The sequence below is a fragment of the Oryctolagus cuniculus genome, chromosome 12 (assembly GCF_964237555.1).
Source record: "Oryctolagus cuniculus chromosome 12, mOryCun1.1, whole genome shotgun sequence".
Classification (NCBI taxonomy): domain Eukaryota; kingdom Metazoa; phylum Chordata; class Mammalia; order Lagomorpha; family Leporidae; genus Oryctolagus; species Oryctolagus cuniculus.
In genome coordinates, this window is record NC_091443.1 from 84,898,368 (window position 1) to 84,925,026 (window position 26,659).

The window sequence follows — 26,659 nt, forward strand, 5'->3', positions numbered from 1 at the left end:
ACATGTTTTGTTACATTTGATCCCTTAAGGATGGAAGTCACACTCCTTTTGCATATGCAGTACAGGGCAGTCCTTAGATGTCATTCTTTTTTCTTTAAAGTACTTATTTTAAATAGGAAACATTCAACTTATTATTTTTATAATTATCATTTTAAAATAAACACTTGTACATTAACAGTTTCATTCTCTTCAAATATACCACACATTCAATCTAAGTTTACACTTTGGTTTCAATTTGGGGGAAGCAGGAAAGCTGCAGTATAAAACAGTGCTGAGTCAAATATTTCCATCATTTATGAAAAATAGACTGAAATATAATTTAATAATTAACTATGGGGGCCTAATTTCAAAATGATAGTTCATCATCATTATAATTGTCATTAAGATAACAAATACTCTCTAAGGAATGAAAAGCAAAAAAGGGTTCGTTCTTAAAGGCAAAGAAATCTGTAAGTATTCAAGTACCACATAAGTAAACTGAATAATTACAAGTTCAACTTCTTTAATGTTAATTAAAACTAATAATTATGAGTATAGCAAATAGGGAGATTCAGTTTTTGAAAAGCATAAATGGTAACGGCTGAAAATGTATTTAAGATAAAATGATTGCTATTTATTTATGAACAATACTAATAGGTCCAAGCAGGAAAAAATAAATTGAAGGATAATGTATTCTCAAAATTCATATGGCAGCCCTTATTTGAAGTCAAAGGCTCAACAAAGGGCAACTAACATTCAGTTACTAAAATATATGCTCCAGTTATCTGCAAAACAGAAAACCAGTGTTATAGTTTGGGTTTGGTTTGAGCATGTCCCCAGAGGTTCTGACATCAACCTGCTGTAAAGCTTTCTGGCATCTTCACAAGAACTAACAAAACAGGAGAACTCTAGCTTGCTTCACAGGATGCTGAGGTTGAGAAGTAGTGGAACTTTCTAGAAATGGGCCCTGATGGGAGATGACGGAGTCCCGGGAGCCCCACCTCGGCAGGATTACACCGGCCTTGCAAGTGAGTCACCTGTCCTGAGAAGGGATTGTTATAAATCCAGGCCTCTTCCACACCTGGCCTGTTTCCCTTCCACTTGTCCACCATGCTGTGACACAGTCCAAGTGAGCCCTTACCAGAAGCCAAACACAGAGTTCGCCTGATCTCGGACTCTCAGCCTCCGAAATTGTGAGCAAAATACACTTCTCTTCTGTGAAAAGCCACCCAGCCTGACATGGTTTTTTAAAACAAAAAAACGTGGATGACAATAGCTGTGTAATTCCACACCCAAGGCTCACAAACATAAAGAACACATCCCCCAGAATGGACATGGTAATTGTCTCCTTTTTTTTCCAATTTCATACAAATACTGTAAGATAAAATTTTCCAGATGATAGTAAAAGTATCTCCTTCTGAACTCAAAAACGTCTTTCATGCACTAGATGAAGAGGGATTTGATTTCCTTCACCCTTTAATCTTTTACACTGATTATGTATTCCTGCACAGTAGTTCCAGGGACACTGCCATTTTTATTTGCAGTCAAGCCACTACTGTGAGAAGTTCAGGTGGAGGTGAGAACTGTCAAGGAAATTTCATTAAAATTGACTCTCAAGTTAATTTACACACAATTAGTACCACAGTTTGTTTTGATTTTTAAGGATGAAATCAAGTAGTAGTATAGGAAACATTTACTCCTGTATTTCCAGTTCTTGCTGTGTAGGCAGAAAAAGAAAGAAAATAAAATTAGAAGCATGCAGAAAGATAAAATGTAATCATTTACAATAAAAACCAAAGGCTAAGAACAATTAAGGGTCATTTTATTTTATAGTGAAGGTAAAACATATTAATAAATGTCTCTGGGGATAAGCTAGTCATGGAAGAATAGCAATTTGCACAAGTATGTATTATTTATATATACTGAAGTTTAAACTGAAATAAAAGCCCAGAGAACCTTGAATTTTTTTCTTAAGGTTAACAAGATCTTAATTGTATATAATCTTTTTTTCTCTCCGCCAGTTCTGTTTACCTGAAAAAAAAAAATCTAGATTTGCATAGTAGTGTAAATAAATTAATTTGGTTGGGAGAAAAAAAGCAGCAAATTCCAGTAATTAGCTACAAAGCAGGAAACCAAAACTAAAGTTAACTAAATGAGCTATTACAGAAATGGTGGTATCGCCTCTGGCTTCTTTTAACACTATCTCTACTGCACAAAAAGAGCTTTGCTCCTGTGCAAGGGGGAAAAAAAAACCAGTTATTTCCACATAACACATTATGCTAAAATAAAAAACCAAAGATCAAAATCTACTCTACAAACAATCCTTCAAAGAAATTCATTAATCAAGAACTTTAAGAACCACTCATGAAATCTTGGCCCCAGAAATCTGAAATAAATTTCACTAAGGACCACAGAGAACAGAATTTACCTCAAACAAGTCATAGCCCTCAGATTCCTGCCTGTCGTAGGGACGGATGACGCCATCTTCGTGGATCAGGCGAGGGGGGCGGAGGCTACACACTTCCTCAGTGGATTCTGCTGCCCTGAACAGAGCAGTCAAGTATGTGTAAGAAAATACATGAGACTCTTTCAAAGTACTACAAATAAATATGCTGTTTAAACATATAAACATGATTAAAAAAAAAAAAAACAGAAACAGCCATTTTAAATAACTTCCCCAACATGATGTAAAAGGCATTAAAATCAAGTCCATCTCCCCACTCTTAAAAAGAAATGTCAAAACAGTAAAATCTGGAATGAGGTCATCTGCTCTTTGTTTCCTTGGTGTCAGCACAGGGCCTGGCGTGAGATAGGTACCAACAAACACTTGAGGAATAAAAGAGAAACTGAGCTGTAAACGATGCCTTTTGTTATTCTTTTCTGGTGGCACTTTACCTTGTGAAGCTGTCATAGCTTTCATTACTTTAAGATCCTTAAGAGCAGTCAAGGGGCTGGTGCTGTGGCACAGTAGGATAAGCCTCCACCTGTGGTGGCAGCAACACATACGGGCACGGGTTTAAGTCCCGGCTGCTCAACTTGCAATCAAGCTCTCTGCTAAATGGCCTGGGAAGGAATGGAAGATGGCCCAAGTCTTTGGGCCCCTGCACCCATGTGGGAGACTTGAAAGAAGCTCCTGGTTCCTATCTTGAGACTGGCATAGCTTCAGCTGTTGCAGCCAGTTGGGGAGTGAACCAGTGGATGGAAGACCTCTCTCCATCTCTCCCTCTCTCTGTAACTCTGCCTCTCAAGTAAATAAATAATTTTTATTAAAAAAAAAATAAGGAAAGAAGAGCAGCCAAACCACACCACCTAACCTGTGTATGTATCCCTAGCAGCACTCAGTACCTGGACATCCACCTTGCACATGCTGTCTACTCAATTACCTCTGAATGCCTTGGAAGGTACTGCTGGCCATATCTATGATTCCACCAGTTGGACGAGCCACAGCACCAACAAGCCCTTTTCCAATTCCTTTAAAGAATCCAGCAGCTCCCTCCTTTTTGGCACCTTCAGAAAGTCAAAGACAGCACATAATGACATTTTAAATAAGCAAGCTTGACCTCAACTAAAACCTGAGACAAATACGGAACTGTTTTACCCAGGAAGCTACCAGAACATGCTTTCTAATTAAATTAAATGTAGATCTGAGTGATATAACAGTGGTTCTCAAAGTGGGTCCAAAATGCAAACCCTTGGACTCCACACCAGACCTACTGAATCAGATGTTCTGGAGGTGGGGAGAGCAACCTGTGTTTGAACTAACACACCAGGTAATCCCAAAGCACATTAAAGTTTGAGAACCACCAAGCTAGGAGGCTAGTGGGTACCTGTGACCATGACCAGAAAACACTGTTTTATTAACGACAACCATCAGATTTTTTTTTAACCAGTGTATTTAAAAAGAAAATAAGTTGCCGGCGCCGCGGCTACTAGGCTAATCCTCCGCCTAGCGGCGCCAGCACACCAGGTTCTAGTCCCGGTCAGGGCGCCGGATTCTGTCCCGGCTGCCCCTCTTCCAGGCCAGCTCTCTGCTGTGGCCAGGGAGTGCAGTGGAGGATGGCCCGAGTGCTTGGGCCCTGCACCCCATGGGAGACCAGGAGAAGCACCTGGCTCCTGCTATTGGATCAGCGCTGTGCGCCGGCTGCAGCGCGCTATCCGCGGCGGCCATTGGAGAGTGAACCAACGGCAAAAGGAAGACCTTTCTCTCTGTCTCTCTCTCACTGTCCACTCTGCCTGTCAAAAAAAAAAAAAAAAAAAATAAGTTTACTGAAATAAGGTTCGCGTACCTCAAAACACCCTGTAACACAAGAGTGGGCAAACTTTCCTACAGGTGCCATCTGGATATTGGTAACAGCATTCATGGGCCACACAAAATTAGCAACTGAACAATTAGCCTGCTACTGCTTTACTAAATCTCAAGTGGCACCCGTGGTTGTCTTGGCAGGGCCAGACCAAATGATTTCACGAGCTTTATCGTGGGCCGGATGTCCCCCACCCCTGCTGTAAAGTGTACAAATTAAATGCTAATTCAGAATCATGCAACCATCACCATAATCACTGGTTCTTTTTAAGATTTATTTATTTATTTATTTGAAAGACAGAGTTAAAACAAGCAGAGGCAGAGAAAGAGAGATCTTCCATCTACTGGTTTACTTCCTAAATGGCTGGAATGGCTAGAGCTGGGCCGATTTGAAGCCAGGAGCCTGGAGATTCTTCCAGGTCTCCCATGTGGGTGCAGGGGTCCAAGCACTTGGGCCACCTTCTGCTGTTTTCCCAGGCCATAGCAGAGAGCTGGATGGGAAGTGAAGCAGAATATGGGAGGCCAGCACTGCAGGTGGCAGCTTTACCAGATATGCCACAGTACTGGTCCCAAGTTCACTTTTATATATGGTGTCTATGGTGCAATTTTTTTCTTTTACATGTTATTGAATTATATGAGCACTCTTATTGAAAATCAATTAGGGGCCAGTGCTATGGTATAGTGGGTTGAACACCTGCTTGCAGTGCCAGCATCCTATAAGGGTGCTGGTTTGAGCCCCAATTGATCAGTCAGTTCCAATTCAGCTCCCTGCTAATGACGTGGGAAAACAGCAGAAGATGGCTCAAGTGCTTGGGCCCCAGCACCCATGCGGGAGACCTGGAAGAGGCTCCTGATTCCTGGCTTCAGCTTGGCCCAGCTCTGATTGTTGAGGCCATCTGGGGAGTGAACCAGCGGATGGAAGATCTCTCTTTGTCTATAACTCTGCCTCTCAGGTAAATAAATAAATTAAAAAAGAAGAAGAAAAAAAACAATTAGCCATAAATGTACAGTTTATTTTTAGAGTCTCAATTTTATCACATTGGTCTGCATGTGTATCCTTATGCCTATACCACACAGTTTTAGCCACTGCAGATTTACAGTAAGTTTTGAAATTGAGAAGTTTAACTCCAACTTTCTAAGACTATTTTCACTTTTCTGGGTCCCTTCAATTTCCACACAAATTTTAAATTCAGCTTGTCAATTTCTGCGACGAAGCCAACAGAAATTTTGACAGGGACTGCATTGTGCAAGAAATATGCTTTGTTAATGGGATAAAACTATCAAAATTCTACTGCTACTGAGGGCCTCAAGAAATGTAGTTTATCTATGGTCCTACTGAAAATAGTATTCTGCTTATCTCTCCACTTCCTGAGGAAAATACACTGATCAATCAAAACCAGGAGTCCATGGAGGCAGGCACCCGGGGTGGCGGGTAAGCTGCTGCAGGAGAGGCCATTTCCCATACAGGAGTGCCTGGACCAGGACCCGGTGACCCGGCCTACAGTCCAGCGTCCTGCTAATGCCCCTCTGGGAGGCAGCATGTGATGGTTCAGGGAGCACCTGGCTCCCTGTCGTTCACAAGAGCAGCCCAGACTGAGTCCCAGGCTCCTGAATTCAGCCTGGTGCAGCCATGGCTGTTGGACATTTGGAGAGTGAAGCAGAGGATGGAAGCTCACTCACTCGTGCTTTCTGTCTCTCTGTCTCTCTCTCTCTTTCCCTGTCCCACCTTTCAAACAAAATGAAAATACATAAACATATTTCTTAAAAATGTTACACTAACATAAACTTACCTTAAAGGAGGAGAAAAAAATGAGGGAATGAAAGATCTTTCCAATGGATAATTTATTTTATGTAATTTTATAAAATAATAAATTTATATGGCTTTATATAATTATTCTTTAAATAATTAAAATAAGATTCAGTCAGTAAATATTATCAATCAAGTATCTAGTAGTAAGAACATCTATTATCTTTAATATGCATCAATTTTACCAAATCTGTACAGGGAGGAAATATTCTCAACCCACCTTCCACAGGTTTTGTTATTATTCCAGTCACTCCACCAACAACTCCCTGAAACAGAAATCAATCATGAAGTCGCCACTGAAAGGATGGTGCCTGATTTTAAACCAACCACTAGAGGTCTCTACAGACATACTGGAAATTATTTATTTTTTTAATTGAGAACGTACATGTGAACAACTGCAGGTTAGTGAACACTTTCAGGTTTTTACATGGTTTGCAAGTGTTCCAACATGGTAAATTTTAAATGAAAACACCTAATTTTATAACAGAAACAGCAGTAAAGCAGGTGAAGAGTCTAAATCTGGCTCTGTTACTAATCAGTTACATTACCATGGGTAGCTGATTTAATCTTTCAAGTCTCAGTTTCCATAAGACCTAAGTATAAATTTTAAGGAAACTACTATGTAAGTGAAAGTGTATGTAACTGAAAACAAAGGAACCCCTTAGGATAGCAAATTACCTGACAAAAGCACTTCAGAGAATATGACACACTTTTAAAATCACTGGCACAAACACAGCAGGTATAGCTTCTTAAAATAATTTTCAAAATCAAAACATTTGGATATTTATACATTATTAATAACTGACAAGCAATGGTAGTAACTAAACTATTTCAAAAATACACAGAAAGAGAACTAAGTGATATACTTAAAACTGAAAAGATTAGCCATTTTCTGGAAAGAGGTGAGGGGTGAACAAAGAGCACTCTAGGAGCAGGTGCTGTCGCACAGCAGGTTAAAGTCCTTCATGATGCCTGCACCCCATATGAGACGGCTAGTTCAAGTCCCAGCTATTCTGCTTCCAATCCATCTTCCTGCTAATGTGGCCTGGGAAGGCAACAAGATGATGGTGCAAGTACTTGAGTCCCTGCTACCTCATGGGGACCTGGGTGGAGTTCTGGGATCCTGGCTTTAGCCTGGCACAGCCTCAGCTATTACAGGCATTTGTGGGATGAATCAGCAAATAGAAGCTTTCTCTCTCTCTCTCTCTGTAGCTCTGCTTTTCAAAAAATTAACGAATAGTAGTAATTTTAAAAAGCCTTACCTGGAATGTCTTAGTTACTTATTATAAATAAAACTTACACATCCTTATTTAAAAAGAGAATATTCATTCATATATCATATAATTAAACAACACTTACATGCTCCCTATATAATTTTACAAGTACTACAAAGTAGTGACAGGCATTTGCTGGTTTATCATCAGTTAAGCATGTATTCCTTCTACAGAAGTAGTTGACTGACAATGCCCTCAATAGTTCCTCTACTTCCTCACCGTCCTCACCGGTGCTCACCTACCATCACCAAGTTCACTCCAGCCCACATGCAAAAGCACATTTGGAAACTAAGCACTAGATCTGGTGGTGACAACAGGGAAGGACAGCAAAAGGGAAACCGGGAAGTCCACCACTTAACACCCCTGCTGCCCGACAGGGCTAGACTCACAACGGCATTCTAAGTCCCAGACAGCCAGCGAGAGCACATGGCTGACAGCACAGGTAGACAGCTGAGGGTTTCTTGAAGACACTGCAGAAGACTTACTCGCAGGAAGCCCTTTCCTCCTCTGGCCAGGCTGTCTCCAAAGTCTCTGGGCTGTCGACCCATCTCTTCTCTTCTTTTTTGCTGATACTCCTTGTCCATAGTAATTGCTGCCAAACCTTTGCCCACAGAACCAGTGATTCGAGATACAACTCCTGCTGCACCACCTATCACAAGGCCCAGAAAAGTAAATCACGCTGTTCCTTTAGAGAACATTATCACAATACACAGTGTGCAACTGCTGTAAACAGCTTAAATTCTGTAATTCTTAAATTTAAGCTGTAAAAAGCTTAAATTCAACTTGTCCAATACACAAAAATGAGGAAATCAATTTTACCCTTCTATCAAAAAGAATAAAACTACTGAAAAAATTTAAATACTAATAAAAAAAAAAAAAAAAAAAAAACGGGCCTGCGCTATGGCGCAGCAGGTTAAAGCCTCAGTCTGCAGTGCCTGCATTCCATGTGTGCTGGTTTAGGTCCCGGCTGCTCTGCTTCCGATCCAGCTCTCTGCTATGGCCTAGGAAAGCAGTGGAAGATGGCCCAAGTCCTTGGGCCCCTGCACCTGCAGGAGATCCAGAGGAGGCTCCTGGCTCCTGGCTTCAGATCTGCTCAGCTCTGGCTGTTGCAGTCATTTGGCGAGTGAACCAGCAGATGGAGGACCTCTCTCACTCTCTCTAGCCCTGCCTTTCTCTGTAACTCTGTCTTTGAAATAAACAAAATTAAACCTCAAAAAAAAAAAAAAAAAAAAAAACTACTGAACATGATAGACATACTAAAAAATTACCAGGCCACTATTTATTTTCCTTTAAAAATGAGGAAATTAGTCTTTTAATAGGGACTATTAAGAAAGTTATCAGTTTTACTAACATAAATGTTTTTCATAAACAATGCATTTTATAATAAAACGAAAAAAAATATGAACAGGTGATACATACCTACTGTGTGTCCAAAGAGGCTTCTCACTCCAATCACCAACCCTTCAGCAAATTCTTCAGGGCCTTGAACAGCACCCTGGCCAAAAAAAAGTTGAACATTTAAAATTTAAATAAGTTTAAGATTTTTTAATAAAACATTTCAGAGTTTTCCTGAAGACACACAATCTGGAAAGATCCATAAAAATTGTGATGAAACAATCTTCATCCTGTATACCAAATACTGATAGAAGAATTTTGTGTTTACAGGTACTTTTAACCCATAAAATCCTAGCAAATTCTTTAAAAAGACTAAAGTTGACAGGTGTAAATCACCAGGCTTCAATCACAGACTGATGCTGGCCTCTCAGTTCCATCAGACTGCAGAGGTGTGCAGCTGGCAGGAGGGTGAATCCACATGTTTTTAGCTCTCTTGTTCTTCAAGTGTTTCTTTCTGCCTTGTCCTTTAGAACCCTACTGGACTCTTGGATTCTTTAAACGGAGGTGATGCAAGCTTGAATAAGAAACAAAGCAAGCTTTGAATGCCCCATGAGTCCTAACCACAATGGTGGAACAGCCTTGAGACAGTCTTTTATCTACCTACCACTCTAAATGTCCTTCTAACAGCATTAAGCTCTGGAAAATGTGCGTGTCTTATTGCCCAGATAAGCACTAGAAGTGCTGAATCCTTTCTAAAACAATCTTTCAATGTCATCTCAAGTACTTTTAAATAAAAATGTCAAACATATTTTGTTCAATATTACTCAGTTCCCAGATTCAATTAAAGTATAAATCATTTGTCCATAAAATATTCATTTTCATACACCTATACTTAAAATAATTAAAGATCAGTACCTGAAAGGGTTCATAAAATAATGCTTCAACTCCTTCAGACAGACCTCTAATTAATCCAAATGGATTTCCAAGCACATCTAAGCCCAAAACAAGGACATACATCTGTTTCAAGAACTAAAGAAGAAAAAAAGCGCAAACTAAGTCTTTTATAACCATTGTAAGAAACAACATCATCATGCAACATGAAAAAAGGAGAGATTACTGAAGTTTGTGTTAAAGAAGGGCTGTGTAGAATAATCACCACCACACTCATTACCTGATCTTTCATTGTAAGAAAATGTCAATACTTCCTGTTGGGCTTTCAAATTAGATAAACATAGGTTTGAGGTACAGTCTGCCATTTAGCAGTTTATGACCTTGAACAAGTGACTGAGTTTCTATCTGGTGGTGTAGTTTTCTCATCTATAAAATGGATGGTTACACTCACCTTAAATGAATGTATAATTCGATAATTGCTACTTATTTTTAATATTACCTTACCATCACTACTAAAAAAGATGGGGAATAGTTAGTGACCAAAATGGGGGGGAGGGTTGTGAGGGATGTCATATTCTTATTTGAACATGTAATAACCCAGCCTTTACACACTATAGGAGAAAAGATCTTCCAACAGAAGAAGGAAAGAGAAATATCACCCTATACAGCAACGGTCCCCAGGAGCCTGTAACAATTACTCTGACTCTGTGAATACATACCTGAACCACAGAGTAACTGATGCACAAGGAAGAAGCTAGTTTAGAATTCCTCTTGCAGTTCCACTAGACTACACTTAGAAACTACAGTCACTGAAGAACTCAAGCATAATGATGCAAAAACCACTATTCCTTCCCAAGGGACAAATATAATCACAAAGGGAAAAAGCATGGAGAAAATTTTAGAAAGGTAGATAAAGGCAGGTAGAACTAAAGAGACAAACTATGCAAGAAAACCACTAAGTACTGCAATTGTGAATTAAGGTAAACTAGTTAAACACTACTACACACTGTAGAACCACGTAAATGTGTTTTGTTTTGACACATCATGAATCTATGCAATATCAGCTACTATGATAGGAAATTACCTGTTCACTGTAATGCCTAACAACACTCCACATGAGCTGATCTCTCTTGTAAAACTGATATCGAATTTCATAATAAGCAAGTCTAGAAGGAGAGAAAACAAAGATTGCAAGATACTGAGATGGTATTTTTGAAAAGAGGGACTTAATGTTTCAGTGATGCATAATTCTAATCATAGCTAATTCCTTCACAATTAACTGTGTATCTGTCACATACAATTTATCATTGGTATCTTAATTTTATGGCAATAAAAATAGTAATCCTATATTTAATTTTTTCATGAACACATAAAGACTACAAAGGTTTTAAACAGTCAACCACAACTTCAGCTCACAGTGGAATTCTAAGATTTTTCTTCCCATTCCCCCAATTCTGAATTCTTCCTTTGCTTTTCTACACAACTACAAAATATTTAAAACATTTTACATGCCGCAGTTACACTCAATATTGTAAGGAAAGTATTTATCTATATATTTATTCAAAATTCTAGACGGTCCTTTTTAATGGATATACAGCATTCCACTACGTTGGCCGTGTCACAACAAACAATTCCTCCACTGTCAGACATTTCTAATTGTCAGGGTTGCCAAGTGCATATTGAATATCAAACTCTGACTGCATTCCAAGATTACTTTTTAACTGAATTCCCCAAAAGAGAATTATTAAGTGAAAGATAACAAAAACTTTTAAGGCTTTTGATAGATACATAGCTTCTCTGCTAGTACTAGGCTCACTCATACTTTGAAATCTTCGAAAATTTGCTTTGATTTACATGTATTCTTTGATAAATAATAAAGTTGAACATTTTAAATATCTATTGACCACTTTATCTCCCTCTTTAAGAATGATCTGTTATTGTCCTCTGGTCATTATCCACTAGAATCTTTAGATTTTAAACTTAATCCTCTTTCTGTCCTAGCTGTCATTCTATCTCCCTAGTTCTTTGGTTTTTAAATACTTTTGCTGATTTTGTTTTAAAGTGTATACTTTTTATATAATCAAATCTATCTTGCATTTTCCAATGGAATTTCCCCCCAATGTTTTTAAACTTATAAAGACTTCCTCTATTCAGAGATTTGGTAACAGGGTTAACTTGTGGGGTGTTTTTCAGTTCAAATTTTATATTTTGTCATTTGTTTCCTCTGAAATGCAGTAGTGCTCATGTAGGGCAGAAACGATCTAAATGGATTTTTTTCTCTTAGGTGACTAATTGTTTCAATACCATTGTTGAATATTCACTTCAGTAAATGAAAATTGAATTATATTTACCTGGCATACATAAACATTCTCAAATTACACGTAGTGCATTCTTATTTCTATTCTTTGCTGTATGATAATACTGAAATATCATCCTATTACTATATATTTCTAAATCTAATTCTGTTTGAAAGTCAATTTATCGGGGCCAGCACTGTGGTGTATCTGGTAAAGCTGCTACCTGCAGTGCTAGCATCCAACGTGGGTGCCGGTTTGAGTCTTGGCTGCTCCACTTCCAATCCAGCTCCCTGCTAATGTGATTAGGAAAGCAGTAGAAGATGGCCCAAGAATGTGGGCCCCTGTTCCCATGTGGGAGACCCTGAACAAGCTCCAGGCCCTCGGCTTTGGATCAACTCAGCTCTAGCCATTGCACCCATCTGAGGAATGAACCAGTGAATGGAAGATCTCTCTCTCTGCCTCTGCCTTTTTATAACTCTACCTTTCAAATAAATAAATAAATCTTTTTTAAAAAGCCAATTTATCATATACTATTAAAATAATTCCATTTTTATCCTACATGCACATATTATCCAGATATGAGTAATCAAAGGAAATATAGGACTCTACTTTAACATTATGAATAAAATAAGCATACTTAAAAGAGCAGACATGGACCAAACTCTTTCAGAACAAGTAGTAAAGTTATTAATTTTCTAAGCTAACAGTGCACAAATGGAGAGAATTAACAACCAGAAACGTAACATTTGGGCAAATGCTTCCCAATGTATTTAACAGATATCTTACTTGAATATAAGGTCATCCACATCAGTCAAAGTAGCACCTATGCTTTTCAACAGCAGGTTGACAGAATGAATTGCAATCATTTCCTGTTTTTCTTTGTCTGATTCTTCACCTCCAGAACCCAAAGACAGACTCAAATGCAACTAAAGGAAAAATAATGTTCACAAATGAAAACTAAAAACAAAAATTTTACATTTATAGGAAACAGAAATTTCCAGATGCACAAAAATCTTTCCATCAGAATCCCAGTGAAAGTTATTATTTGTTCTTTATACATCACACAAAACAGTCCACTTACATTTGATTCCCATGTGCTTTTTGATAAAACACAAGTTAGTATGTTCCAAAAACAGAGCTCTAACTTTATTCTAAGTATATAAATACTACATGTTCTTAAGAGACTAATACTTTCTTACAAAACAAGCATAACCATTTTAAGAAAATACATCAACTGGCACAAGTTTTCTGCCAAATAATCAAATCAGTTATTTTTACCCAATTAAGGTACATCATTCATTGCAAAAATTAACAATAACAATTATGTTATAATTACACCACCACAACAATCAAAAATAACAATAGCACAACCACCAAGGTAACAATTAGCAAGCTGCCACATAAATTTTCAAAGGTTACAAGGTGTGCAGCTTCTACAGACCCTCCAAACTCAGGGGAGAAACGTGGATTTCACACGTTGCTCTTCAGCTCCGACTTGGGCTGTGTCACCATTTGGTAGCCCAGTTTAAGAAGACAGGGGTGACGGGTATGTGCAGACAGAGCAGATGACCCGTCACTCTCCTCAGCCCCCAGCGTTCTACTCGCCAGGAAAGCTGCAGTGTATCTTCTCCTCTGACATGGACTCCTGCCTTCATGGAGTCAGCGAGTGTCCGGGTTGAGGAAAGAATGCTCAGGTGGAGAGATTCAGTCCTTCCCCAGGGCAGAAACCATGGAAGAAGAAAATAACTGTCCTTCATTATCTTCACTGTGCAACCTCACAGCACAATTCCCAATGTGCCTTAGAACATGGATAGGTAAATCACCAATCATTAATACTTCCCTAGATTATATAATATAAACTCACTCCCTAGATTATAAAGTCATTTTATACCTCCATGGTAACTTCATTCAGTAAATATTGGTTGGAGATATTGTTCAATCATATAAATAACTTACTTTCTCTTAATAATGAGAAAGAAATTTAATATAATCTGTCACAAAAGACTATCAATTTTTAACTTGTCACTAGGGACATGACTAATATCAGCAAACTAATAGGTCAATTTAAAGTAATAACTCAATTTTACAAAGCCACTCATTTAATTGAACAAATTGGCAGATGCAATTGAAAATAATGCCCTGTAAACAGTTTTTGAGAAAGTAATGGATCATCAATATTTTAAAGAGTTACTTAATTGTAAATCTGGCCCATTACACAAGTTTAGAGCATTATGGTTGATAGCATTTGTGAATTTACTAAGCAGTCACCTTCCCTGATAAAAGCTAAACGGAACAACAGAGGGGGAAAGGAAATGGGTTCATAAAGTACAAAAGCAGGCAAGTGAAAGGTATCTAATTTTCCACTCCCTTAGTTACAGTCAAACGTTGGATGGAGGAAAAATACCACATCAACAGTCTAATACCTACTTCAGCGTTTTCCCATTCTGGTTAGGGCACCCATTATGGCGTTCTGTTTAGACAGTGATACGAGTTACAAAGTGCAACCAAAACATTACACATTGGTAAGCACTTCTACGCTTAATTAAGAAATGCTTTTGTCAGCTTCTTCACTGAATAAAGGGTTATTAATTCAAGACTAGAGAACATGCTCTGGTGGTTTCTCTGTGGGAATTATGGCTGCACATATGTCACAGAGAAGTGTCTTAATTATTTCCATTAATCAAACAGAATTCCCACCAAATATGTGATGCACAAAATTAAAACCTGCACTTGTAAAGAGACTTTCTAAAAGTTCTAAGCCAATTATACTAAATTTTCAAAATAATAATTACCACAAACCTTAACAGGAGAAATATGGAAATGTTCAAAGAAACTAAGAACTGACATATCAGTCATTGAAGTCTCCATTAATTCTGTGTTTAGAGCATCAGTATCTTGTTGGATTAACTTTGTCTGAAAGAAATGAAATCAGAATTGCTTTTAATTTTTTTCTCTACCACAATTAGTTTCAATAATGGCAGATTTAATTTTTTTTTACTTTTTAATTTTCCTAATAAATAAAAATTATTACCCGTTTCCTTTCAGCTTCAGGGTCAGTTGTTGGGGTAAACAGTGCAATAATAGCTCCAAGAAACCCTTGATCAACTTTTAGGGCCATTTCCTGAATGAGAACCATAAAATACCTAAGGGAAAAGAATTTTTTAAGATGGAAAGAGTTTCTATTCAATCATGCAATTTTAAATGCTAAAACTCTGCTTTTCTCCAAAAGCCACAATAAGGTCCTGTTCCTTCACCTCTTAAACACTTGGTTAGGAAGATTGACTTACAGCGATGCCGCCATTAGAGTGAAAACTTCTCTGGAGGCAGTGTGGCTTTATGAACACTTTGCACTGAAAAGCCCACTTATCACATCAAAGAAGACACAAATGTATAAATCATTCAATTTTTAAATTGCACTGCAATTGCTTTAAAGAACATAGCTCACAAATACATGTACTTTATGCCTTACTTACTATTTTATATTCTAATTATAGTTACAAAGGAAGAAGGTGGCTAAAGGAATTCTACACTTTAAATGTGTAGACATTATTAATAAAATAAGTATGAGCATAAAAAGTTACATGACCAAAAAATTAGTGTGTTCATTTAAAAATTAATTTTTATTTAGAAGTCACTTTCAAAAAGAATAAAATTTCTTTTTTAAGCAGACTTTTACTTCAAATCCCTTTAGATAAGTGTTGGGAATCCTTACTTACTTGAACTGTAAGACTTTACTGTACTCGTTAAATCTTGTGATGATACTCACATCAATGAAAGGCTTGGGCTCTAAAAGGAAGAAGGAAAAAAGAAAAGAAAATCAAACCTTGTTTCAGAACAAACTAGTGTCTACTTTGCTTCTACAATCAAGTACACCTTCATGACCATTCCAACTTAATTTTCATTGTTGGTTTTTGTTTGTTTTTACCTGAATCCAAAGCAATAGATTTTGGAGGAGCCACGGGATGAAAAACAACAGGGAACATTGTACCTGGCAACTGATTATCAACCTAAAAGAAAAGAAGACCGACTCAGCAGGATTTAAAATAATTTAATTTTTTTTTAGTTTCACAGTTAAGATTATAAAAGTTATCACCTAATTTCATAATAAATATCTGAATGTATATTTAGTGTCATTAGGAGTTTCACTATAAAGCTGTAGAAGTTTTTATAAAACTCAACAAAATGAGCTTTTTTTACAAAAGAATGTATAAAAACTCTCATATTCATTAACATTATGTGGCATGTACAACATTAATATAAATATTTGTACCTACAGATCATGTGAGATTTCAATTCTCTAAAATTTAAATGTAACTGAACATGAAGTAAGAGGATAAGGATAAAGAAGAAAAATATTCTAAAATCACTTAAAGAATTGAAAGGAAGAAAGACAGGGAGGCTGGAGGGAGTGAGCAAGCATGCCTTCAACAACAGCCCCTCTCTCCACCCCCCATAAAGCTCTGCTTTTTGCCTAGAAGGACAAAGGACGATCTCATTTGGGAAACCCATGACAAATCAAAGGAATATTACAAATAACGTCAGTACAAACACCCTCATAGGCGAACTGACCAAATTCAAGTGCCTCAACAGTCACAAGATCTTTGAATCTGGATTGTAAGGAAGATGCTGACTTCATAGCACACGTGGGAGAAGCAGAGAAGACACAGCTACAATATGAAAATGTTTATCTGAGAATGACAGTGTCACCTGAAGCCAGTACAACCTGGCCCTTAAACTTCTTTGGTGAGGAGACTGCTTAAATTCAACCTGAATTCCTGATAAAAAATCACGTTTAATAGGGCACCGGATGGGGAGGCGCATTTCCATTGGCACTTTATCGAAATTGACCTTGAAAAAAAAAACAAAAAAGCACATGTTTTTATGAAGAGCTGGCATTAGCAGAGCACCCATTCTGTTATATTAAATGTCTCTTTACTAACGAATTAAAACCTAAAAAAAAAAAAAAATCCATCTCATCAAAAGATCCACCTTAAGGTGATCGAAGCTGAGATCTCTGAAGCAGAAGTATCATTTTTCTAATAAAGTCAGAACAACAGGATGGTCAATTTTTGAATTATAAAAACTACAATTTAAGAAAATGCTTTATGGGAAAAAAAACTCAGTGTAATTCCTGACTATTCTTAAACAAACTTGTTTTATAATGAACAGTTAAGCCTGGACACACAACTGGCAGCCAAGAATAAAAACTGGTTTTCAAGAATAACCAAGGGGCCTAAGTAAACCAAAGCAAGTGGGAAATCAAAGCCAAGTTCCCGGAGTTTCAAAGCAGTGGTGACTTTTAGTTTTAGCTCTGTCAAGGCTCAAGTGGAGCACACCCTAACTTGCTAATGCCTGCTCATGTCTAGCAATCATTAACATTTAATAAGTTTAATTGAGCACAATTTTTTTAGTTTTTTTATTAATGAAACATGTTTTAGTCATTAGCAATATATATTGGTATCATTCAAAACAAACTCTTACTAAGAGTTCTGTTATTTAAAAACTAAGTAACAGAATAAAAATAAATTTCTACACATTTTTACTTGGAAAGTAAGCTTCCGTGTACAGCCACCACCACCACCCCCAGCAGAACACATCTACAAAATCCAAAGGCAAGGAATTCGGTGATACCTCAAAATTGCTGTCTAGCTTAATCCAGCCCCGGTCTTTTGATGCTTGATGTCTCTGATAGGACTGCTCCAGTAAGATTATCTGCTTCTGACTGAAAGGCTTCCATTTCTGTTTTGGTTTCATCTCCCAAACAACACCAGAACTAAAATTCACAAAATTAAATTAGGAACGCATTTATGGTTATGGAACTCTTACCCAAGTCTAAGTTATTACAATCACAAATGACCTAAGAAAATTATATTGATATGAGATTTTTTAAAATATCCAAGTACACCTGGGTGACCAAAGCACATAAAGGAGGAAGGAGGAAACACTTTTCTGTCTCTCCTAACGTCTGTTAAAGAACTGGCAAACTTTTCCTGCAAAAGGCCACAGAACGTAAGTAATTCAGGTTTTGTGGGCTGGGACAGAATCAAGGAAAGTATGTATGGACTTAGATATCAAGAGAGAAAAAAAAATTTCTTACTTTTTTTTTTTTTTTAGATTTATTTATGTGAAAGAGTTACAGAGAGAAAGAAACAGAGAGGATTTCTATCTGCTGTTCAGTCCCCAAAGGCCTCAATGGCCGGAGCTGGATCGATCCATAGCCAGAAGCCAGGAGTTTCTTCTGGGTCTCCCACATGGGTTTAGGTGCCCAGGGACTCAGCAATCCTCTGCTGCTTTCCCAGGAGCATTAGCAGGGAGCTGGACAGGAAGTGGAACAGCTGGGACTCGAACCAGCACCCATATGGGATGCTGGTGCTGAAGGCCGGGGCTTTAACCCACTGCACCGGACCCTCCTAACATTTTTTTAATTGATGAAACTTAAAATATACAGTAACAACTGAGTATAATCTTTAAAAACATGAGTCTATTAATGAGAAAAATACACTTCTTTTGTGGGAGTGGCATTTTACTGAGTAAGTATTCTATATTATCAAAATTTATCACAGGGCTGGTGCTGTGGCGTAGCGGGTAAAGTCGCCACCTGCAGTGCCAGCATCCCATATGGGTGCCAGTTCCAGTCCCAGCTGCTATACTTCTGATCCAGCTCTCTGCTATGGGCTGAGAAAGCAGTGGAAGATGGCCCAAGGCCTTGGACCCCTGCACCTGCGTGGGAGACCTGGGGGAAGCTCCAGGCTCCTGGCTCCTGATCAGCGCAGCTCCGGCTATTTCGTCTATCTGGGGAGTGAACCAGCAGATGGAAGACCTCTCTCTCTCTGCTTCTGCCTTTCTGTAACTTTGCCTTTCAAATAAAAATTTCTTTAAAAAAAAAAAAAATCTATTGCAAATGTTCACCTATCGGGGCCAGCCCTGTGGCGCAGCGAGTTTAACGCCCTGACCTGAAGTGCTGGCATCCCACATGGGTGCCGGTTCGAGACTCACCTGCTCCACTTCTGATCCAGATCTCTTGATATCTAAGTCCTTGGGCCCCTGCACCCACGTTGGGAGACCAGAAGAAGCTCCTGGCTCCTGGCTTTGGATCGGCACTGCTCCGGCTGTTGTGGCCAACTGGGGAGTGAACCAGTAGATGGAAGACCTCTCTCTCTCTCTCTCTCTCTCTCTCTCTCTGTAACTCTTTCAAATAAACAAATAAATACATCTTTAAAAAAATAATGTTCACCTATCAATGCTGATCTGTAGCAAACTTTACAAGATTTATTTATTTATTTGAAAGGCAGAGCTACAAAAAGAGAGAGAGAGAGAGAGAGAGAGAGAGAGAGAGATTGATTGTTCCTTCTGCTGTTTCACTCCCCAAATGGCCACAAAAGCCAGGGCCAGGTAAGGATGAAGTCAGGAGCCAGGAGCTTCTTCCAGGTCTCACAAGGGTGTAGGGGTCCAAGGATTTGGGCCAACTTTTACTGCTTTCCAAGGTCATTAGCAGGGAGCTGGATCAGAAGTGGAGCAGCCAAGAGATGAACTGGCGCCCGTATGGGATGCCAGTATTTCAGGTGGTAGCTTTACGTGCTACGCCACAGTGCTGGCCCCATAATGAACATCTTTCAAAATGCGATTCCAGGTGCAGGCGTTTGAGCTAGTAACTAAGATGTCCAAATCCCGTATCAGAGTGCCAGAGTTTAACATCTGAGTCTGGCTCCTGACTCCAGCTTCCTGCTCTGCAGACCCGGACAGGAATGGTGATGACTCAGGTAACTGAGGTCCTGTCACCCAGGTGGGTAACCTGGATTGATTTCCTTGGTCCTGACTTTGGCCCCTTGGCTTGAAGGGTCATCTAGGGAATGAACCAGGAAAGACTGCTTCTCTTTCTATCTCTGTCTCTCAAATAATTTTTAAAAATAAATAATATTTCAGAGGTAGGTACTGCCAAATACTGGTAATCAATCTATGAGAATATGACTTTAATTTAGCATATATAACACAAGGACAAACTTATAAAAATTCTATTAAATTCTCTTGATATTTTTGCATGTACATAAACACAGCGCAGATCAATCACTTCCAACTGCAGGCCAGATGGAAGCTCCTCAACTGCACACGGATTTTGAAATGTGGGCACTTCCTGTGCATCTGCACTGAAGTCAGAACAAAGGCTGCCAGGACTAAAGTTGCAGGTAACAAAATACACCCTCTCAAAATACATACGACATCAGCGATCACACAATTGGTTTCAACTTTGGATAGCACAGGAAAAATATAAAACAATTGATTCAAACACCAGTTGTCATCAAAGTGCACTGACTATGGTATTAAGTTTCAGATGTAAGAGCTATTTTGTTTTCTAATTTTAGGTTCAAGTTCATTAAGAAACATCACCAATTTTGTGGCAAAAACTGATTTTTTCAATGACTAGTTGCCATCTAAATGAATTTACCATAGTATCACATTTCACAGAAAGTGCTGCTTCATCTTTTCATTTTAATTTAAAATACATCAAGAAATATCATCTATTCTGCAGCAACTAGTTTCCAAAGCCATTAAGTATCCGGTAACAGTGACTGAGCGTGGCTCCTGTTGTTCAGAAAAAATTTAATCTTGGATGATAACTCAAAGAGAGTATAATAAAAAGTTACCACATTTTTTTATTCATTTCACTTTTTAATGGAATGACTAGGACATTTAAAATTACAAATGTGATTCCTCTTATTATTCTCTTGAATAGGGCTGTATCAGACTACTAAATCTCCGTAATCTCCATAAATTTTTTTTAACTTTTATTTAGTAAATATAAATTTCCAAAGTACAGTTTATGGATTACACCACATTTTTTTTTAAGATTTTAATTGAAAGGCAAAGTTGGGGGAGGAGAGAGAAAGAGTGAGAGAGAGAGAGATGGAGGGACAGAGGCCTTCTATCTGCTGGTTCACTCCCCAAATGACCACTGGGTGCTGGACTAGGCCACAGCCAGGAGCCCACAACTGCATCCAGGTAGGGTGACAGGGGCCCAAGCACGTGGGCTATGTTGTACTGCTCTCTGAGCAGCATTAGCAGGGAGCCTGGTGGGAAGCTGAACAGCCAGGATTTAAAATGGCACTCTAATGGGATACCAGAGTCATCAGAGTCGGCTTAACCCCTGGAGCCACAACTCCAATAATTATCAATAATCAATCATCCAGATATTGTATGGTGAGTCAAGCCAGGACACTGAGTTCCTATTTCTGACCAAAATGCACAGAACTGCTGATGGTTAAGTTCATGAAACTGAATTAAGTTCAGTCTGATACTACAGGTATGATAACAATATATAGATTAAGTTGTTTTCCATAAATCACCTGTTGACAAAAAATACAGTGAGGAACACAGACTTTAAATGATCTACATTTTATAAGCCTTGTAGATGTGTTCAACTAAACGCTTTTCTGCTTAAATTTTTCTCATAATCAGTCATAACGTATCTTAGATGATTCTGCTTCAGGTTGTACCAAATTAGTATTTCTTTAACCTATTAAAAATATTCTCACTGGTAGTTGTTATGCATACAAGCTAATTGTTCAGTCATTTCAAACTCAATATTAACTTCTCAGTATCCAACAAATGCACAGCAATGGTAGCAACATCTGTTGACTCATCAAGAGCCGAGGAAAGCACTCACTATCATTTGCTCTCCTTTTAATTGACTAATGATGCTGTTCTGAATGTCCTGAATTCTTTATGTAACTGTTCTCACTGAAAGGCTAATGGCCTTAAACACGTTTATTTTCTCCGTACGCATCTCTTTAGCTGCTGCAATCAGACATGATTCAATTAACACGCTTTAGTAAAAAGGCTTTCCACACATGGCTAACAAATGAGTTACTCAGAAACTTACTTTGGTTGCAGTCTGATTTTTTGGTTTTTGTTTCTGTAAAGAAATTTTGCTGATGAGATATTGTGTAATAAATTTTCTAATTTTTTTTTTAATTTTTATTTTTCTTTTTTTTTTATTTTTTTGACAGGCAGAGTGGACATTGATAGAGAGAGAGACAGAAAGGCTTTCCTTTAGCCGTTGGTTCACCCTCCAATGGCCGCCGCAGCCGGCGCGCTGCAGCCGGTGCATCGTGCAGATCCGAAGCCAGGAGCCAGGTGCTTCTGGTCTCCCATGCAGGTGCAGGGCCCAAGCACTTGGGCCATCCTCCACTGCACTCCCAGGCCATAGCAGAGAGCTGGCCTGGAAGAGGGGCAACCGGGACAGAATCCGGTGCCCCGACCAGGACTAGAACCCAGTGTGCCAGCGCCGCAAGGCAGAGGATTAGCCTAGTGAGCCACAGCGCCGGCCAAATTTTCTAATTTTTCTGACCATGGCATTCCCGAGATTTGAGAACCATGCAGTGTGTGCTAAACTGGGAAATGTCAACATATACTCTATTACTGTAGCACAGCTACAATGTCATCACAAAATAGAATGATTCTTTGCCGTTTAGTAAGAATATAATCCACATGCCCTCTGCTACAAAACAGTGACATCTGGAGTCCACTACACTCCTCTTGAGTTGACATGGTGGGCGTCCACTAGTAATATGAAATACAGAAATGCCACACATATACTTCCAAAACACTTAACTATGATTTTCACTACACTGAGATGCAGCACACAAGCAGTCATACACTCAGAATGAAAATGGCCATGTTCCAATAAAATTCTATCAATAGGCAACAAAAGTTGAATTTCATATTATTTCCTTGTGTTAGAAAATATTATTATTCTTATGATTTTTTTCAGTCATTTAAAACATATAAAATTATTCCCAGATCAAAAGGTGTGCAAAGGGCTGGCGCCGCGGCTCAATAGGCTAATCCTCCCCCTGCGGCGTCAGCACACCAGGTTCTAGTCCCGGTAGGGGCGCCGGATTCTGTCCCGGTTGCCCCTCTTTCAGGCCAGCTCTCTGCTGTGGCCCGGGAAGGCAGTGGAGGATGGCCCAAGTGCTTGGGCCCTGCACCCCATGGGAAACCAGGAGAAGCACCTGGCTCCTGGCTTCGGATCAGCGCGGTGTGCTGGCCGCAGCGCGCCAGCTGCGGCGGCCATTGGAGGGTGAACCAACGGCAAAAAGGAAGACCTTTCTGTCTCTCTGTCTCTCACTGTCCACTCTGCCTGTCAAAAAATAAAAAATAAAAAAAAAAGGCGTGCAAAAACAGGCAGGGCACTAGATGTGGCTCACAAGCCACATTTCACCTACATTTGAATTAAGAGAATACTGCTTGAAATACAATAAAATATTAACCTGTAGTATTTCAATTTCTGTAGCTTACTGATATCAGTCAATGATACTGCTAATGTCTTCACTATATAATTTGTTTAGGGGATATTATTCAATCAAGGTATTAAATAAAATAAATATTATTAGTTATATAAATCCAATCACTACATATGATAAACTCAGGAAACTAGAAATAGAGGGAATTTCATATAGAGTATCTGTTAAAGAAAGAATCTATCACTAACATCAACAATCACAATAAGAAACTAGGCGCTTCCTCACTAAGACTGAGAATGAGGCAAGACATCCATTCTCACCACTCTCATTCAACACTGTATTAGAAACCCTAAGTAATGCAGTAACAGATGAAAATAAAATAAAGGCAGACAAGACTGGGAAAGAAGAAATAAAGCTGCCTTTGTTCACAGATGACATAAATGGAAAATCTCAAAGAATCAATAACAACAAAAAATTGCTGTAACTAATAATTATCAAACAAGGTTTGCAAGACACCAGGTTAATAAATAAGTCAATTCCTTTTTTGTATGCCAACAATAAACAAGAAGTCCTTTCTCTCTGTCTCTCTCTCTCTCTCTCTCACTGTCTATAACTCTACCTGTCAAATAAATTAAAATATATATATAAATAATAATAATAAAAAATTCTATCTAATACTGAAATATATAACCAAGAGATTCTGAGGTGACTTTAAAAATTCACAAAAAATGGAATTAAAAATTTAAGTTTATTTTGGTACAAAAAGTTTTTGGCTCCTATGCATATGCAGGAGTTTGGCAAAATTTTGAAAAATGTATATTATGAAAAAACTATTCAAGCATTTCAAAAAATTTTACAGCAAAATAAACTTATCTTTTAATTCCATTTTCCATGAAATTCTAGAACCTTCTCATACACTACTTATATATACAAAAATATACTAATATGATATTAACAGATATATGATACCATTTAAAGAACCATTAGTTTTTTAGGTATTGTACAAAGTGTATTGTAAATATTATCTGCCTATTTAATTTTTTAACTTAATATTTTACTCCTTAACCACATGGTTATTGATAGATCCTAAGCTGGTTATATATGGTACCATGTTAACATTCTGTACATCACTCTTAAAAAAAAAAGTCACTGGGGGTCAGTGCTGTGGTGTAGCAAGTTAATTTGCCACCTGCAGCATCAGCATCCCACATTGGCGCCAGTTTGAGTCCTAGCTGCTCCACTTCCAATTCAGCTCCCTGATACTGCACTTGGGGAAGCAACAGAAGATGGCTCAAATGCTTGGGCCTCTGCACTCATGTGGGACACCCAGATAAAGCTCCTGGCTCCTGGCTTCAGTCTGGCCCAACCAATGGCCATTTAGGTAGTGAACCAGCAGATGGAAAACTTCTCTCCCTCTGCCTCTCCCTCTCTGTAATCCTGCCTTTCAAATAAATAAATAAGTCCTTTTAAAAAAAATTCAGTCATCACACTTACTGTGATTTTAAAAACCAAAATAAATACCTAAATATTTTTTCAGATACTGCTATACTCTACACATTCATGTATTAATGATTTAGAACTCAAATCAAGTATGGCCTCCTCTATGATCTTTCCTACATATTTATTTCTGTTGGTTTCCCATGACGAAAAACATGTATATATCCATACTTCTTTATAGTATACCTCAGGGTTTTTGCAATTCACTTTAAAAACAAAACAAAAGCCCTTCAAACAGCAAAGAAAGAAGCAAACCACTTCTAACTCCAACAATTGTAATGAGAATTATGAAAGCAAAGACAAGATCTTAATCTTCTTTCTATCTTTGGGGCTTTTCAACTAAAGTTCAATTCAATTATTCCGTAAGTCTTAGCAAAGAATATACGGTATATCAAACTCAGCAGAATGATTTCTTTATTTTCATCAAGTTGAGTGTTATGAACTCAACACCTTTTAATGATTTCTGATGACTTATTTGACTTATCCTCCTTCTCGCATACCTGGTTATCCCAACATATGAAACTTCCTGCTTGATTTCATTGTTCACCAAAGAAAGCCCAAGGCTGTGAAGTGACAAGGTTATCTCGTGATCTGCCTGTTCCATTTCTTCTGCCTGCAGTGCTTTGGAAACCAAGGCAACATCATCGGTGAAAAGCAAAACCCTCTGGCGCCCATCTAGGAATGACACCCAGTGTATCTGGATGTTTGCATCATAGGGAAACTGTCCACATTCATCCTGGGGAGGAGACAGATTTTTCATCAAGTCACAAATAAGCAAGCTTTATCATCTGAAGTAGAACTAAGTAACTGAGAAACATAAGAAAAGTTGAAAGGCACAACTGTAAATTGGAAAATTCTTACCATCGAAATGACATATAATCTATGTTAGAACAAACCCTTTTGTTTTGTTTTCAAACAATGACAAGGATTAATGGTACTTAGTTTTTTGGATACTTTAAATTGAGTCACCTACTTAGCAAATCAAAGAGCAATGAGCAGCAATGAGTATCCTTTGGTGGCACCAATGCCACAGATGATTACTTCCCCCAAAGCTGGAGAACAGAATGACTCAGAAGTTACAGCAAAACAAACTCATGGGGTGGCTCCTGGCTAATGTGCACTCTGGGAGGTAGCATATGATGGCTTAAGTAGTTGGGTCCCTATCCCCACCCAGGAGACCAGGATTAAGCTCCTGGCTTTAGGCTATTGAAGTTATTTGGGGAGTAAACTAGCAAACAGGCGCTCTGTCAGTCTCTCAACTAAATAAACATAAATGGAATTTTTAAAAAGGAGAAAATTAACCTCAGAAAAGCTTTATTTTTATGTCTTAACAATCTATAACATAACAAATATCTAGATAAATCACAGTGCCAACCAGTTAACTATGGTGATCAGTTTGTACTAAGCTCCACTAAGAACAGCCTGCTGGGCTGAAGGTTTCACATAGCAACTTAAAAAAATAAGGCTTGGGGCCAACACTGTGGTGTAGCGGGTAAAGTCGCTACCTGCAGTGCCAGCATCCAATATGGGCACTGGTTTGAGTCTCTGCTGCTCCACTTCTGATCCAGCTCTCTGCTATGGCCTAGGAAAGCAGTGGAAGATGGCCCAAGTCCTTAGGCCCCTGCACCTGCAGGAGAGACCTGGAAGAAGCTCCTGGCTCCTGGATTCAGATTGGTGAAGCTCCAGCCATTGCAGCCATCGGGAGAGTGAAACAGAGGATAGAAGACACCTCTCTCTCTCTCTACCTCAGCCTCTCCGTAACTCTTTTAAATAAATAAATAAAAAAAAATCTTAAAAAAAAATAAGGCTCAATTGGGTCAATGTTTTCAGAGACTATTTTACAATTTGTTCTGGGCTTAACACAAATTCAACAACTGTTCATTTCACTAGGCAGTCAAGTACCTACTACGTACAGTTAATCTCATGGGTTCTTGAAAAAAGAAAACAAAGAGAACGCTAACAGGGATTTATGAACAGTAAAGTTTTTCTTTGTTATTTGAAATTTATTATTACTTTTAAGGTATACTGTATGTAACAAT

At 38.4% G+C, this 26,659-nt stretch overlaps 1 protein-coding gene across 5 annotated transcripts in view; it reads right to left on the reverse strand.

The window, feature by feature from the left end:
* The window catches only part of VPS13C (vacuolar protein sorting 13 homolog C), a 201,835-nt gene that overhangs the window by 14,286 nt on the left and 160,890 nt on the right, over nt 1–26,659 (reverse strand). For 2 of the 5 annotated variants that reach the window (XM_051822345.2, XM_051822344.2), the window contains 16 exons: nt 25,121–25,356; nt 17,515–17,656; nt 16,591–16,731; nt 15,809–15,890; nt 15,600–15,669; nt 14,915–15,026; nt 14,683–14,796; nt 12,670–12,809; nt 10,671–10,752; nt 9,611–9,724; nt 8,780–8,855; nt 7,846–8,009; nt 6,307–6,352; nt 3,363–3,486; nt 2,408–2,522; nt 589–1,696 (listed from right to left, as the gene is read on the reverse strand). In XM_051822345.2, the coding sequence (XP_051678305.2) occupies nt 1,673–1,696; nt 2,408–2,522; nt 3,363–3,486; nt 6,307–6,352; nt 7,846–8,009; nt 8,780–8,855; nt 9,611–9,724; nt 10,671–10,752; nt 12,670–12,809; nt 14,683–14,796; nt 14,915–15,026; nt 15,600–15,669; nt 15,809–15,890; nt 16,591–16,731; nt 17,515–17,656; nt 25,121–25,356 (1,782 nt within the window). In that variant the 3' untranslated portion in view covers nt 589–1,672. Of the gene's footprint in view, nt 1–588; nt 1,697–2,407; nt 2,523–3,362; nt 3,487–6,306; nt 6,353–7,845; nt 8,010–8,779; nt 8,856–9,610; nt 9,725–10,670; nt 10,753–12,669; nt 12,810–14,682; nt 14,797–14,914; nt 15,027–15,599; nt 15,670–15,808; nt 15,891–16,590; nt 16,732–17,514; nt 17,657–25,120; nt 25,357–26,659 lie in introns of those variants that run through there. The other 3 variants (XM_051822342.2, XM_051822343.2, XR_007910408.2) reach the window with 2 other exon arrangements.